Genomic DNA, 15994 nt, shown 5'->3' with positions numbered 1-15994 from the left:
TTGGAGCACAAGGTGCAGTGTTGGACTGGAGAATGGACTTGGATCCCTGTCGTCTGCACCAGAAACAGAACAGGAGCTGTCGGCTGAGACCAGAAGGGCTGTCGACTGAATCAGAAACTAGGTGGCTACAGGCGCATCATTCTGATGATTTTATGTCCAGTCAGCTGGCCGACAGTAGTCGGCCAGCTTTCCATGAAGTTTTATGGGGATGGGTCCTTAGGGTCCAAGTAGGGACCAGATTTTGGTGATGTTTCACCTTTTATATGAGACAGCCTAGGGCTGTAGAAGAGTACCCTTTTTGTACTATATTAATATACTGAATTTCCAGCATCTCTCTCTCTCTCTCTACTCTCTCTTCATGTCTGCGTTTTGCATCAGCATGTTGCCAGTGGTGTTTAGGGCTGAAAGAAGACCCCCAGAGCTTCCGCGTGTTACATCGCTATTGCTCGGAACCCGGTCTTTCATGCTCGCACCAAGCACATAGAGATACAATATCACTTTGTTCGTGAGAAGATCTTGGCTGGTGACATCTTGCTTCTTTATTGCTCGATGGAGGACAATGCGGCGGACCTCTTCACGAAGTCTCTACCTCAGGCTATGCTCCGGCGGCACTCCAGCTCATTGGGGTTGGTTCCACATCCAGGAGCTGAAAGGGGGTGTTAGTAGTCATCTCCTGTCTGTACACTATGTCAGGGCCTCTGTTGTGGGTGTGCCCGCTCGTATTTGGTGTCTTCCCATTTTTCCTCACTCTCCGTATTTTTTCCTATTTTTCTGGAGCTGTGTGTGGGCTGTCGGTTGCCCCCAGATGCTTGGCCGACTGTGTCTGTGCTGCTTGACTGATCAGGTGATGCACGACTGTATTTTTGTGTTGGCCGACTGCTTTTTTGCTGGCCGACTATGCATATTCTGGTCGTGGGCTGCTGTTGGCTGACTTTGGGCTGGCCATAGTAACATAAAAACACGTTTTGCCCTCTCGAAACGGCACGAAACGTTTTTGGCACGAAATGTTTCGAAACAAAACAAAACTTGCCCATTGAAACGACGTTTCACCCAAATGTAAAGTCAGGTCAAAAAAACGGGCGAAAGTTTTTTTTTTTTGGCAAATGCAATATTTGCCGTCGTTTTCGCCATATTTGCTGCCCATTTGCCACTTCGGGCATCCCACGCTTCTTCCCGGCTGCAGCTCGTTGCTCTGCCTCTTCTCCTCATCCACTCCTCCTCTTTGCTCCTTCACTTCTTCCCCTCCATTGCCTCCTCTTCTTTCTCTTCCCTTTTCCTCTCTCTCTCTCTCTTCTCCTCCAGGGTCCATGCCTCCTCTTCCCTCCTCCTCTTTCTCTCCTTTTCTTGCCTTCCAACTTTCTCTCCTTTTCTTCTCACCTCGTTCCCTTTTCTCCACTTCCCTTCCAACTTGTTTCTTTCCTCCTCTCTTTCTTCTTTTCTTGCCCAAATTTTGAAAATACCAAAAAACCTACTCCCAAAATCACTAATTTCATACCCGCTAGTCCCAAAAAATGCATGTTCATCTTTTTGTTGGTATGTTATAAATTTGGTATGTGTATATGAGAAGTGTCATTTCGAAACCTTTGTGTTTCGTCCAAAAGAGACGAAACGAAATGAAACGAAACCTTCGAAACAACGAAACGGACAAAACGTTTCATGTTACTATGGGGCTGGCCGACCTGCAGCCAGGGGCATATAAAATGGCCCCTTGCCCCCACACTCTTCCATGTATTATTCCGGGATTTTATTGGTGTATATAGCAGAGTTACAGTAGCTTCTCTCTCTCTTTCATCTGTGTATTGCTCTCTACACAGCAGTTGTCTTTCATTTCCGTTGTGCATTCTGACACTCATGCCCCTCATCAAGATCTATAGCCCATGCAAAAAGCCCCATCAGAATCACCTTCCATGAGCTTAATTTCATCCTCCAACTCTTAGAATCACCTTCCCGATAAGAGGGTGTTCACACAAGCATAGGCACACTTACACATACATGGGGTGTTCATGCCTAAATAGGTGTTCACACCTATACAAACACATATACATGGTTACACACATACTGACAGGTATACGTGGTGGACATACATGATACAAGAGACTTCCAACACATATGCTGGCACCACACATGCCACATGTCAAGCCATGCCAAGTGTCCCTACGAGGCGTCACCTTTACACATCATTGCTTTCTAAGGGGTTGTTCCCACACATAAATGAACCTACACACCAGCGGTTGTTTACACACACTAGAATTGCTTTATTTAAAGCCTAGAATACTAAGTTATTAAGTGCCAGTTTACGCAACCACCTAGCACCTATTTATTCACACATTAATCAATATTAATATTTAACAGTCTTGACCTAGGCTGAGACTTTTGCAAGTCCTAGACTACATGCAACCTATATGGTACACGCAAAAATGGGCTTAAAATGCTAAAACACATACCCTTATTTGCCATGCATGTCAGAATACGCAGCGGAGATGATGACCAAATCTGGGAACACAAGAGCAAATGCAATGCAGAAAAACAGCACAAGAGAGGGAGAGAGATAGAGGCGTGTAACTCTGCTCTATATACACAAAGAAGATCCCGAGTATTATACAATGATACAATGTGGCAAGGGGCTATGGGGCCATTTTATATGGCCCCCAAATTGCAGTCGGCCTGCTGTAGGACAGGCGACAAGAGTCCAGAAGTGCCCACGACTGTGTACACCAGTCAGCCAGCTCATAGGGGTGTCGGCCAGCACCAAGAAGGTCCACGACCTGTCCACATACACTTGGCCAGCACCACTAAGAAGACTGATGCAATCGGTTACCAAAAAGGACATCCTGCCATCTCAGGGCTGCCACCCAAGCCAGAGAAAAAATGGGAAAAATGGGGGAAAAATACGAGGAGTGAGGAAAAATGAGAAAACACCTACAAAGGCGGGCACACCCACAACAGAGGCCCTAGTGTCTCAGTAAAGACAGGAGATGACTTCTAACACTCCCTCTCAGCTTCTGGCTGTGAAACCAACCACAGGGAGCTGGGGTGCCGCCTGAGCAAATCCTGAGATAGCAACTTCGTGAAGAGGTCCACCGTACTGTCCTCCGTCGAACAGAACTCTAGCAAGATGTCATCAGCACGATTTGTTCACGAACAAAGTGCCTCTGGATGACCGTGGGTTCCTCCAGTGGAAGCCCAATCCTGCCATGCAACCTCTGCAACCTCACCACCTCGCAAGCAGCATCACAAGCAGCCCGATACTCTGCCTTTGTCGACGACAAGTGAAAAGATGACTGTCTCTTACTGCTCCATAAAACTGCTCCTGGGCCTCGTGTTTGGATCTCCTCCCCAATCTGAGTCACTCCAACCGTGGGGTCGGACTCCATCCATCAATCCCCCTCCTGTGTAAAAGAGTCCATGATCCTTCGCATGCTACAGAAACCACAAGATACGCAATCTTGCCTCCCAAAGAGTCATCTACAACCATGAGCTTAACAGCTTCATCAGGAAGCTCACGTCCAATTTGGTGTCCATCAACCAAATCAATGAACCATTCTGCTTCCGAGTCAAAGGAAATCCTCTTCATGGGCGATACCCTGTTGTGAAGAGAAGCCAAATGCTGCCATATACCTTTGGCTAGTGTCATATGCTTGACATGATTGATTACCTGTGGTGTGTAGTTGAGGAAGATAAATGAGCGGACCTTGGCGTTGATAGGATCCCGCAACTGTGCCTGTGCCTCCTGGTCCTTACTGATCGACGGTAACTCCCCTTCCTCTACTTCCGGCCGTAGAACCCCAACAACGATGAAATCATCAAGGTCTTAAGACTCCAAAACAGATTCCATCATAACCTTCCATATGCCGTAGTTGTTCCCGTCCAACTGATGGTCCACCGGGAACGTGGGGAGTGTAGGGATCTTCACATGCCTCTCAGCCATCTCTAACAAATCTGCCATTGTGGGGATGTAATCTGAAAAAGGGTGGGTTGGTGGGAACAAAGAAGAACTTACACCTGCAAGTGGCTGTCCAGCAAATTAGCCCTCCGTCCTCTTGCTTCTCCTCTTCCTGATCTGTCCCGAACAGTCCAATCAGCAACACAACAGTCCCCCTCTTGATCACACAAATCCCAAGAACTATCAAGAGCCTAGGGCTCTGATATCATGTTAGAATATGCAGTGGAGATGATGACCAAATCTGGGAACACGAGCAAACGCAATGCAGAAAAACAGCACAAGAGAGGGAGAGAGATAGAGGCGTGTAACTCTGCTCTATATACACAAAGAAGATCCCGTGTATGATACAATGATACAATGTGGCAAGGGGCTGTCGGGCCATTTAAAATGGCCCCCCAAACTGCAGTCGGCCTGCTGTAGGACAGCCGACAAGAGTCCAGAAGTGCCCACAACTGTATACACCAGTCGGCCAGCTCATAGAGGTGTCGGCCAGCACCAAGAAGGTCCACGACCTGTCCACATACAGTTGGCCAGCACCACTAAGAAGACTGATGCAGTCGGCTACCAACAAAAAGGACATCCTGCCACCTCAGGGCTGCCACCCAAGCCAGAGAAAATATGGGAAAAATGGGGGAAAAATACGGGGAGTGAGGAAAAATGAGAAAACACCTACAAGGGCGGGCACACCCACAACAGAGGCCTTGGTGTCTCAGTAAAGACAGGAGATGACTTCTAACAATGCAAACTAAAGTGGCACTGAAAATGTCAATGCAAGGATTGTACTAATGCAAAACAGGGGAACCCGAATCTTGGCCTGCAAACCCTAATTCGGCATGCAAAAACTATACTTGAGGACTGCCCTAGGCTGTGATAGGGTTGTTATAGGCATAACAGAAGTGTGATCTTGATTAATGCTAAGCAAGAGAGATTAACACTTAACTTCCAAACACACAGAAGATGAGTGTAATGCTAATCTACTGTATATTGCTAAATGCTCATATATACAATGGTTCTTGGATCTTGACTCGGATCCTGTTCATGCATTCTAACCTATTGTGCAGTTTCGGGCATATGGGGGCAGTGTCTTGGCCTCTAAAACTGGTTCAGTCTGCCCATATCCGGCTTCTTGTTGCCAAGATACTGGCTACAAGAAGAAAGCGTGTCCACATGTTGTCATGTTGGGCATGCATGTGACACCCATTACCACAAACCCCTCAATTCCAGATGCCACCCATGAGCGCTACATCCCCATAGGTTAGACGACAATGCACATGTGGCAGATGTCATATGCAACACCAGCACTGGATTTACATGCAGTAGCAGGTCTTGTAGCTTATGGAGAAGCGTTTGGATGGAGAACAGGAGAACAAGAAGATTGGGCAGAGCAAGTGGCGGTAAAAAAGGAAGCGTAGTTTGACTGTTTGCTATGTTTGGGATTTAGTTTAGTGGCAGGGTGGATTTTGGTTCAGGTTTCATGATTGGTCTTCTTTCCCTTGCTTGGCTGCATCCAAAAGATGCATAGAATGGCTAGAGGGGATTTACTATACAGACTTTAAAGTGAGGCCAGCTATTTGCGTTGATTCAAAAAAATTGAAATCATTTGTGTTTTTTTGGTAGGAATTGTTCCTCACAATTTTGTAGCCTCTTTTTCTTTCTCTGTAAATGAGGGCTGGGAACATGGGCTGTAGAACACTTGTGCATATGTAATAAGGGTTGAGATAAGAGGGCAATGGAATTAACACAGTGTGCACACTACTGGTTCTATATTATATACAAGAAGAAGGTCAGCCGAACATAAAATGATGTAGGCCTGTCCGACATGTTGTCCCAATGCCCGACTACCATGTGGCACCCATGCTTGTCCTGGACTCCTGATGCGGCCCACAGGCCTGTGTGCACCTGTTCCTGCTGCCCGACCTGATGTGCCTGCTGCCCGACTGCCCTGCAGGCTGTCCACGTGTACCATAGGGTGAGGCGTGTCCTATGGGCTAACTTTTGACCCAATTGCTAAATCTTAACCCAACATGTAGCGTCAGCATGACATTCGCATGTGACATCCCCTTGAACCTGTACGGTAAGGTATTCATGTCTGATTCTCCTCTTGGATCTGGATCAACTAGAATTTTCACTGCCCAAACTGCTACTGATTTCTCTTACTCCTAATCTGTTTTCCTTGTGTTGCTCTTTTGTTCTGGGCCTGCATATTCTCAGCCCTTGTCTCCAGGCAGTATGAAAAGATCCCATCACAGACAGGTGTGAACACCTACTTATACCCCAGTTCTCAATAGTGGGGGCACATGCATCCAAGTTGTGATGTGTGCAACATGTAAACTGAGTCTGGTTCTGAGGTGCTATTGTGCCATCGTGTGGAGACAAGGGCTTGGGTTGCTTCTTGGATTCTGCTTGTTGGATTCTTGACGTTGAATGTTCCAAGCTACTTGTTGAGCTTCAAATGCTCGTTGTTAATATAGTTGGTTTTTTGGTGACCTAGTTGAGCTTGATTGTGTAATATAGAGAGACGGAGAAGAGGAGAGCAAAGGCATTGAAGATTTCCTGGATTTTTGGGTAATGCTGAACAGTATAAAGCTGTCATATCATCCCCAGCATGGATGAATGTACCATACTACTGGGGAGCTGTGAGAGGTGATATGAATGTTGGCCATTTATCAGCTTTATTTGGCAAAAGGGACATAGGCCAGAGTGACCTTGGTAACTAGGGCTAGGCGCACACATGTGATGGGAGATTTTGGTTCTGGGAGGTAAAGGCCTATAAGAGTGACATGCTGGGAGCAGCTGGAGCAATGCATGGACAGACGGGGCATGCTTTGGACAGCACAGTTAGGCAAATCTGAGGATAAACATGAAAATTCCTGTTTTAGGGCTTATTCAAAGCCCATTGGCAGCCCTAGACCAGGCCTGCTATGTGCCCCGGACCCTAGGTGCAATAGTCTTTTTGAAATTGTGTGAGCCACCCTTTTCAGCATTCCATACACATGAATTGAGGTGAAACCTGCAAAAAACTGACTAAAATATTTCAAAGCACAACCTTACTGCTTGTTTTTTGAAAGAAGATTGATAATGGGGATGCTTTGTTGGTAGGATGGACATCCTTTTCTGTGTGTGAGAGGGTTCGAAGACTTGTAAGAGTGAAGAAGGTAACTAACAGTCTTTTTAATGCAGTCATATTTTTGTTACCATGTGATACAACCTCACTGATACGAGTATTATCTGTAATAACATGCTCTATGCAGGTGGGGCATGCAGGCACTCTTGATCCCATGGCTACTGGCCTTTTGGTGGTGTGTGTGGGCCCCGCAACAAAATTGGCTGACAGGTGAGAAGGGCTTTAGGTAGTTGGAGTTATTTCTTTGGTTTTTCAAATCATATAGTGGTATTGCTTTGGCATTTATTAACATGCAATTCCTCGTTTTCTTCTCATTAACTGTTTTATCCTTTTCATAAGTGGAATTCACACAGCTAAAAAGAGTACATAGTCCAACTTGCAAACAGTAATCTCATGCGTCCCCTCCTTCCACCTCCCCTGCCTTACATGCACATCCTCTCATACACACAGCATTCATGCATGCCCTTATACTTCTGTAAGGGACTTATGATGTACATATCTTAATCCAACTCAGAGATCTCGTGCCAAATGAAGAAGCTAATACACTGATGCATGGGTGTATAGCTGTATCAAAACCTCAATTCGAGAGAGAAAGAAAGAAAGAAAGAAAGAAATATGTATTAACGTCTACTAGAGGCCGAACTCGACCTATGAGTCAAATCAATGTACAACTGTCAATGTCTTCTGGATGTCCAGAAAAAAAAAGGACAAAATGAACATGAAATAAACTATGAAAGTACTGAGCTAGTGGGGGGGTGTGATGGATGGAGCACTACTGCTAGAGGCTCAGTATGCAACCTATATGCGCAGGGTATACAAGAATGCAATGCAGATCTCTCTAGCTCCAACCAGTACCATAATGGGGGTGTAATATGTGATACATAGGCGATGGCGAGGCAAAAATACCTTGGAGCATGATCTCCGGGTGTGAGTGTAATTGAGCTAGCCGCTCCTGGATATGGTGCTGATGTCGAGCCCGTATCTCTGTGATCTCCCTCTGATGTAGTCTGGGAGTCTGGTAGCCTGGTGCTCTCGGTCTCCGTCTGGCTCGGAGGTCCACAACGCGCTGAAGTGTAACCCCCTCCCGTGTCAGGGTAGGCACTGGGATAGATCTCTGGAAGAAATCAGTGAGCTGGAGCTGTTGCCCACCTCTCCTTGTGGTATGGGTCCGTAGTAGTGTCTCTCTGTGGCGCTGTGTCTCTAGCAAGAGCTGGCCAAATCTGCGCTGGTCTGCGGACTCCATGATCTGGCAAAGTGAGGGATGTCCACTGAAGATGGTGGTGTATCTCTCTCTAATGACACTATATGCTCTGCATCTACAGACATAATGTTCCTCACTCTCAACCTCCTCTTGGCATAGTCTGCATATCCTCTTTGCTCTAGGGATCCGTGTTGCCCTACTTGCCTCAATCTCAAGCTGGTGTGATGACACTCTGAGCTGGCCAATCACCACTCGGGCACTGTGAGGCATGTACACATCCATGTATCTAGGTCTCTGTATGAATCCATCCACTGAGATACGCATAAACTGATCTCTGTAGTATAGCATCTTTGGCGGTAGAGGCTGACTGGGTGTAATCCAAGTCTCTTGAGTGTATCGCTGCCATAAATCCTGCCGAAGGACTTTGTTTCTCTCATTGTGAGAGAGCTGGATGTGTGGTGCATGTATATCATACTGGAAAGGTGGCAGGTGATCTATGTCAAGACCATGCTGAGTGAGCCACTGTATCATCTGTGAATACCATGATCTCCTATCTCCACTCTCTGCGAGCTGCCTGGATGCCTCAAAAGCTCTATGTGAGAGTGGATCTGATGGCATATCTCTGATCCTCTGCATGAAGCAGATCGTCTGGAAGAGGGCCTCTACTAGCATAGGAGGTGCAGCAAACTCCGTTCGGACAATGTCATGTGGGACGGAGGGTTTATTGAGGATCATCCGTGAGAGCATGAGAATCTGAGGCTTGTCTATCTGAGACCATGTGGAGGTGGTGAGCCCAGGTGCCCATACTGCTGCAGCATTCATCAAAGCAGGGTTGACTAGTGTGTCAAACAACCACCCCTTCGTGCGGGGCTCCTGGAAGCGTGTCTGGTGACACTGTCTCTCTAGCATGGCCAGAGCTGCATACCCTTGTGTGAGTCTATCCCTGGCTGCCTGTGCCATAGTAAATCTTCCTGATGGAGTCGTAAATGTAATCCCCAGGTACACATATGAGTCTACCGCCTCTACCTGTCCTCCTGCTAGTGTGAAGATGGCCTATCGTCGAACCGGCCCTGAGGTGTGGAAAATCATGGCCTTGGTTTTCCCAAGGTTCACTGTAAGCCCCCTCTGTGTGCAGAAGTCATCGAGTGCATGGAGATGGTACTGTAGTCCCATCCACGACTCAGAGACCAGAATAATATCATCTGCATATAGCATAATGTGGATTGTGGTACCTGAGATGTCTACCCTGTCCCCACCACCGTGACCAATGAAGTCAGCCACCTCATCGACGTATAGCCCAAAATAGTGTAGGAGAGAGTGGGCATCCTTGCTTCACACCTATGGTGCTAGCAATAACATCAGATAGCCCCCCGGGGCATCGTATGCGCCCGAAGACCTGCTCATATAAAGCATAGATGCCCCAAACCATCTCTGATGGGATCCCCAATAACTGTAGGCGCTGGAAGAGTCTCTCTCGTGGCACTGTGTCAAATGCTTTGCGGAAATCCACAAAGCAACAGAATAATCTCTTCTCCCATGCCCTAGCCTGGTCAATCAGACGTCTCAGAGTGAATATATGGTGAATAGTGGAGAAAGCTTGTCGGAATCCAGCCTGCCCTGGTGCTCGCAGTCCCTCGTTCTCTGCATATGAGCTCAACTCTGCCTCGAGCACTGCGCCATAAAGTTTGGCCAATGTATGACCAATCATGATAGTCCTGTAGTTGCTGGGTCTAGCATGTCTCCCGCTTTGTGGAGAGGCACGATGGTGTGCATAGTCCACTCAGCTGGTAGGCCCTCCACTAGTGCCCTATTAAAGAGGTGAGCAACAAAGGGTTCCAGTGTGTCAGCTGCATAAATAAGATGCTCACTCTGTATACATGTGTGGTCAGCCGATCTCCCATGCTGTAACCGGCGGATAGCTATCTCTACCATCGAGGTGGTAAAGAAAGTAGAGGTGGTAGGGCGGGATTCCTGTGGCTGTGGTATGGGCGGCTGCTGAGGGATATGGTAGAGGCTCTTTGCATATGTGTGCCATGTGTGTGGATCCTCAATCGGGGTACGAGGGCGAGGCTCTCTCATCCTGCGCCATGCAGTGGCTGCATCTTTGCTCGAGTAGGTGGTATATATCCCAGTATTGTGCCTCCTCATATGCACGCCTCTTACGGCGTGTGAGGATCCTCATCTGTCGGCTCGCCTGTAATAGGTATTGGAGAGAGAGAGAGAGAGAGAGAGAGAGAGGAGTCGTCGGACACAGTAATAAGTATTGGGTCCCGAATACCCTCTGTAGGCTCCCCACCACGAATGGTGTAATTGCTTTATCAGAATGATGCAAATTCTGCAAATAAAAATCTGGTTCTTGACTTGCACTCTTCACCTTGGCTGAGAGCTCCCCTTGGCTGTCCTGGCCCTTGGAATTCAGCAGCCCTTTGTGAATTATGAGATAAATGAATGCAATCCAAACTTGGCTATTTATGGCCCCTAACTATGCTGGTCGGCTGGCCCAAACAGGGGTTGGCCTGTTTATTAATCTCCACAACCAGGTCTCATGTCATTTAATACCTTTAAATCGGCGCTTTCACACTGTGCTGTTGGCTGGCTGCCCTGTGCGTTGTCCTGGCTGCTGTCGAGTCTTGCGCAGGCTGGTGGGCAGCTTCTATGCCCTGGCTGGCTGGCTGGGCTGGCCTCTAGGGCCTGTCGGCTGATTGGGCAAGCCCCATGGGCTGGCCGACAGCCTGCCCAGCCCTTCAATGGGCTGGTAGGCAAAGCCATGGGCCTTGTTACCCCCTGGAGTGGCCTAAGGCCTACCCCATGCCCAATGCAAGGGATTCCATCCCTTCTCTGGGGTAGCCCTAACGGTTGGCCTCCTTCTACATGCAACCTACAGATGCCTAGTGTTCAGCTACAAACCCAACACTCAAAATAGATATCATTCCATACGGGACTTGTACACATGACCTTGGACGCTTAGAGTGGAACCCTGGCTGACTCGTCCCGAACTAGGGCTCACATGGGACTAGTTTCCACTATAGGTCCTACACCTTTTGTTCAGATATGTCCACATGGCATCCAAGTGCAAGATGCTCGTGACATCCCCTTTTGCTTAATTGACGGAAGTTGCAAAGCCTTGAGATAGTCCGTCAATAAAGCTGAATAGTATTTGAAGAATTCTTTTGTCAAGCCAAACCGCTTCGTGAGTCCCTTGGTCTTGAAACTTCGTGAGGGGTTGGAGCCGTGCTTGAAGCGGTGCAAAAGGATTTGTTTGGGAACCATCACTTCACCTTCATCAACTATGTCTGGTTCCATTTCGTCTTTAATTTCTAAAGGGATTGGACCTGCATATGGTTTCAGCCAATTGACATGGAACACGTTGTGCATAGTCCAGTCATAGTAGCAACGGAATGGGAACGAGAACGGAACGAAAGTACCACCCGGGGAACAGAAACGGAAAAAAGGGGGAATGGAAACGGGGAACGACCTAGATAATTCCTAGAAATGACAATAAATCTTAACATACAACGCTCATTTATATAACCAAATCAGAGACACACTAAAGTCTAGTGCACCATACAATTTGCATGGCTAGATACTAACAATGAACAGATCTCACAAGTCAAAATAAATTAGCCCACATCATACATGACATAAGTGACAAAAGGCACAAAATGTGGCCCACGGCCTAGATAAAAGAAACAACCCAAGTCCAGAGTCCAAGCCTTAAGGTGACATGCAAATAGTAAGGAGATATCATGCATGGCTACTGCCAGTGATGCCATCAAGGAGACGATCATCTATGTCATCCAAGAAAGCCATATCATCACAAGACCAACATCTTTAGCATCCAAATCTTCAACCCCATTGTGACTAGGATTTGCAAGTCCATGTGTCTCCTCATCATCCGAGGACTCCTCATCAAGTAATATAAACTTCTTTGGTTTGGGAGAAGCCATATCACCAAGCAAGCGCAAATTAGCACTTACAAAAATCAAGTCATTGACTTGTTTTGTCCCAAATTTGTTCCTCTTCTTGGATGCAACATGACCAAACACACTCCATAGGTGCTCAATCGGAGAGGAGCTTGCATCTTTTGACAAGATCCTTATTGCCAATGATTGAAGCTCTGGTATACGAGTCCCATAATCCTCCCACCATAAAGCAGCCCTTATCTTAAACCGGTCTCTCTGTGCATCAACCGATCCAAACCTTCCCAACTTGCTGCTTCTGTGATAAAATCCAAGTTGGTCTTTTACCAACCTTCGTTTTATCTGCATCACGAACCTGCCTAGAAAGCACTGTCTCCCAACCATCCATCACCTCATCATCGGCCTCTTGTCCACATCCTTGGAACTCGGGATCCAAGACATACGCAGCAGCATGCATAGGAGAATGATAACCATTCCATTGTGCTTCACATAATTCTCGAACCTCTACATATTTCTCATCACACAAGTCCATTTTTCCTATTTTCTCGATCATTCGGTCAGCCCCCTCATAAACCTTGCCAATGCATGGCTCTCGTCCATCTGCAATGCGCATCAAGCGTATGATCGGTTTCATCACAGCATTGATAGTGTTGACTTCATCCCAAAATGTGAAGTCTTGTATGGTTCTTGCAACCTCTATGCCGGCTCTTGACCGAGAAAGAGCCCATCCCATCCACTCATTGCATACAACCAACTGCTTCAAAGGCAAGTGCACTTTGGATAACCTCTTGAGAAAGTTATAACCAAAGCGTGTCTTTGAGTACTTCCAGAGATTCTTCTCGAGCGATCTCTTGTGGAATTCATCCAAAATAAACTGATGGTTTTGAATGAAGCTTATTATCTCCTTGCCTTTTTGAATGTGTGGATCAACCCATGGCAAGGTGCCAACATTCTTCAGTATGTGACGAAATGAATTGCATTCTTCCTCGAGAATAAGCAACCATGCCATGAATGGACCTTTTTCGAGTGTCACTCCAGCCATCTGCAATAAGTGACACACCATTCTTTGCCCAACTTTCATGCATAGACTCTAAAGCACATTCAATTGCACCTTTCTCCTTTTGCAACAAGGTGGTGCGTAGTGTCTCATACGAAGGAGGCTTGTATGTTGGGCCATACTGTGCAATCTCCTGGACCATTTCAATGAAATATGGAGACCTGGCAATATTGAATGCTACATGATCAATAAAAGAACCTTGCAACAGTTGCATCTACCCTCTCTTTCTTGCGGGGATCCCAAGCTGCTCCCAAGGTTTGCTGCTTGCCGAAGCTTGCACCCATAGGCTGCAAATCTTGGGAAAATGCAAAGCTCCCAAGTCCTCCATACTGCTTTCCATCTCCCAAGTGTACATCTTCCCCATGTCTACTGAAGTAAGATGCATCAATTGCTGGTTTCTTTCGTGCACATGCTTTCTCCTCTTCACTTGGGTACTTTGCCAAAAGCTCTCTATGCATTTCAGGTGTTGTCCCTGGGCATTTGTTCACTTGTGCTTTTTCATTGTTTACATGGCATAGATGTGCTCTCACACGGTTTGCTCCTCCTGATGTCTCTTTGTTACATTGCTTGCATTTCCATCGTGTTGCACCTCCCTTCGATGAATACCGTTCTAGCCTTTCAACCTCGTCCCACCAAGTAGCATTCGAAGCCGATCGCTTTGAACCCGAGTAAGCCATGATTTCTGCAAATTTGGGCAACAAGTTGAATAGACTTTCAAAGTTAACCATTATAGAGAAATGAGTCCTTTTTTTGTCTACTGTATAATGGGGAGAGACTCGAGAGTCAAGAGAGAATAAGGAGTTTTAAATTTTGCTATTTGTTGCAGACTATGTAGAGTCCAAACTCTGACATATGTAATTTTTAAAAGACCAAAAGTTCAAACAGAGAAAGAGAGAGAGAGAAGAGAGAGAAAAGCTTGCTGCCTTGCCTTGTACAGTTGTAAGTTGTCACTGTACTGTTGAACTTGATCACTCTGTCCAATGTGAAGTTGTGAACAGCACAGGCAGGTTGCACCGTTGGAGGCTGGTACCAGGTACAGTGTAGTAGTAGTGTACACGTGGCACGGGCAAGGGTTGGGGGCTGGGGCGACTGGCTGCAGTAGCTGGGCTAGACTGGCTGGCTGGTACACAGGTGACAGCAGTATGGGTAGGCGGGCGAAAGGCGACAACAGTACGGACGTGCGATATGGAAACGTGACGGACGACTGGCGATGGGCAGGTATAGTACCTTTTCGCTAAAAAAATAAATAAATACATGTCATCGTTGCCACGTGGGGGAATGGCAGTCCACCGTTCCGACTTGTGTTCCATGGCTGTTCCACTTGCGTTCCATGGCCGTTCTGCCTCCTATTGTTCTCGAGCCGCGTTTCCCTCGTTCCCTTTATGCTGGCCATAGGAAAACGCGCTCCACCGTTCCCCATGTGGGGAAATGGGGTTCCACTGCTACTATGCATCTAGTCCCTTACCAACAAGGTCGAGTCTAGTGTTCTGAATCAAAGTGATGTTACTCGCAACGGTGATTACCTGGAACGGCTTGTCGCATGAGACAAGCGCTAGAAAAGGAGCTTTTGACAAAGCCACCTTGAGGTTCCTGAATGCCTCCAAGCTCGTGGAGTCATTCGGGCGCTGTCTTCTGGTCTTGACACCCTTAAGTAGATCGGTGAGATCCGCTAAGAGGTTAGAGGATTTCTCTCTGTGGGTGGAATATGCTTGGCATATGCCCACAAACGATCGGATGTCGTATGCTGTCTGTGGTATCTCCCAATTGACTATCTCGGTCACCTTGGCCGGATTAAGTCGGATGCCTTTGGCACTGATTATATATCCAAGGTAGTGAACCTCAACACAGATGAAATTCCGACTTCTTCTCATTGACATAGAGCTCGTTGCTTTCCAACAACTTTAAGACTTTCTCCACATCAATGTCATATTGCTCAATCGTAGCTGAAAATACCAGTATGTCGTCCAAAAATATGAGCACATACTTTTCAATCAAGTCCTTGAATATCAACATCATCATACGGTTGAATGTGGTTGGGGCGTTGGTCAAGCCAAAAGGCATGACCAGAAATTCATAGTAGGTCCATTCCGTACGGAAGGCTGTCTTGGGGATGTCCCCCTCTGTAGACATATGCTCACTTATAGTAGTGCTACGTGTGAACAGGGCTTAACCAAGGGCACTTTTTCCCAAGTGGTTTTTTCCCTTGGATATCAAGTGTGAAAGGATACTCTATCCATATAACTTTTGTACTTCTATATTATATGGATGTGACTCACATGCAAGGGTTGACTTGCATTACTATCTCGGCATACAATTTATGCATAGAGATGATGGCATTGCTATGCAACAAACTAAGTACATAAAAAGTTTGCTAAAAAGGTTTCACATGGATGAATGTAAGCCAATTTCTACGCCAGTAGAACCAGGTGTACGGCTTACTATGCATGATATTGGAGAGCCTTTTGAGGCTGGCATTTACAGCTAGGCAATGGGATGCCTCATTTACTTGTGTAACATGAGGCGTGACATATCTTTTGGGGTGTCTGTCATAGTTGCACCCGGTTCGCGCACCGCTCCCCAGGTTCGATACAGACGGTTCGGTACGGTTTGAAACGGACGGTGCGCTAGCGGTTTGATACGGATCTTAGGCGACCGTTTTGTTCGCCGTTTTTTTTTTTTGGCCATTTGGAGAGCCGTTTGTTGGGCGTTTTTTGGGGCTGTTTATTGCTTAGCTTTTTCTTGCTTGCCT

The 15994-nt window shown here is 46.8% G+C and overlaps 1 protein-coding gene across 1 annotated transcript in view; it reads left to right on the top strand.

The window, feature by feature from the left end:
* LOC147627712 (Pseudouridine synthase family protein) overlaps positions 1-15994 on the top strand; it is a 104450-nt gene that overhangs the window by 17763 nt on the left and 70693 nt on the right. The window contains exons 2-3 of the mRNA XM_086814664.1: positions 7043-7098; positions 7195-7277. Of these exons, the coding sequence (XP_086670790.1) occupies positions 7043-7098; positions 7195-7277 (139 nt within the window). The remainder of the gene's footprint in view (positions 1-7042; positions 7099-7194; positions 7278-15994) is intronic.

This window comes from Cibotium barometz, chromosome 20 (assembly GCF_041138505.1).
Source record: "Cibotium barometz isolate CiBa-2024 chromosome 20, ASM4113850v1, whole genome shotgun sequence".
Lineage (NCBI taxonomy): Eukaryota > Viridiplantae > Streptophyta > Polypodiopsida > Cyatheales > Cibotiaceae > Cibotium > Cibotium barometz.
Note: the sequence above shows the minus strand (reverse complement) of the source record. Positions and strands in the feature narration are given on the sequence as shown.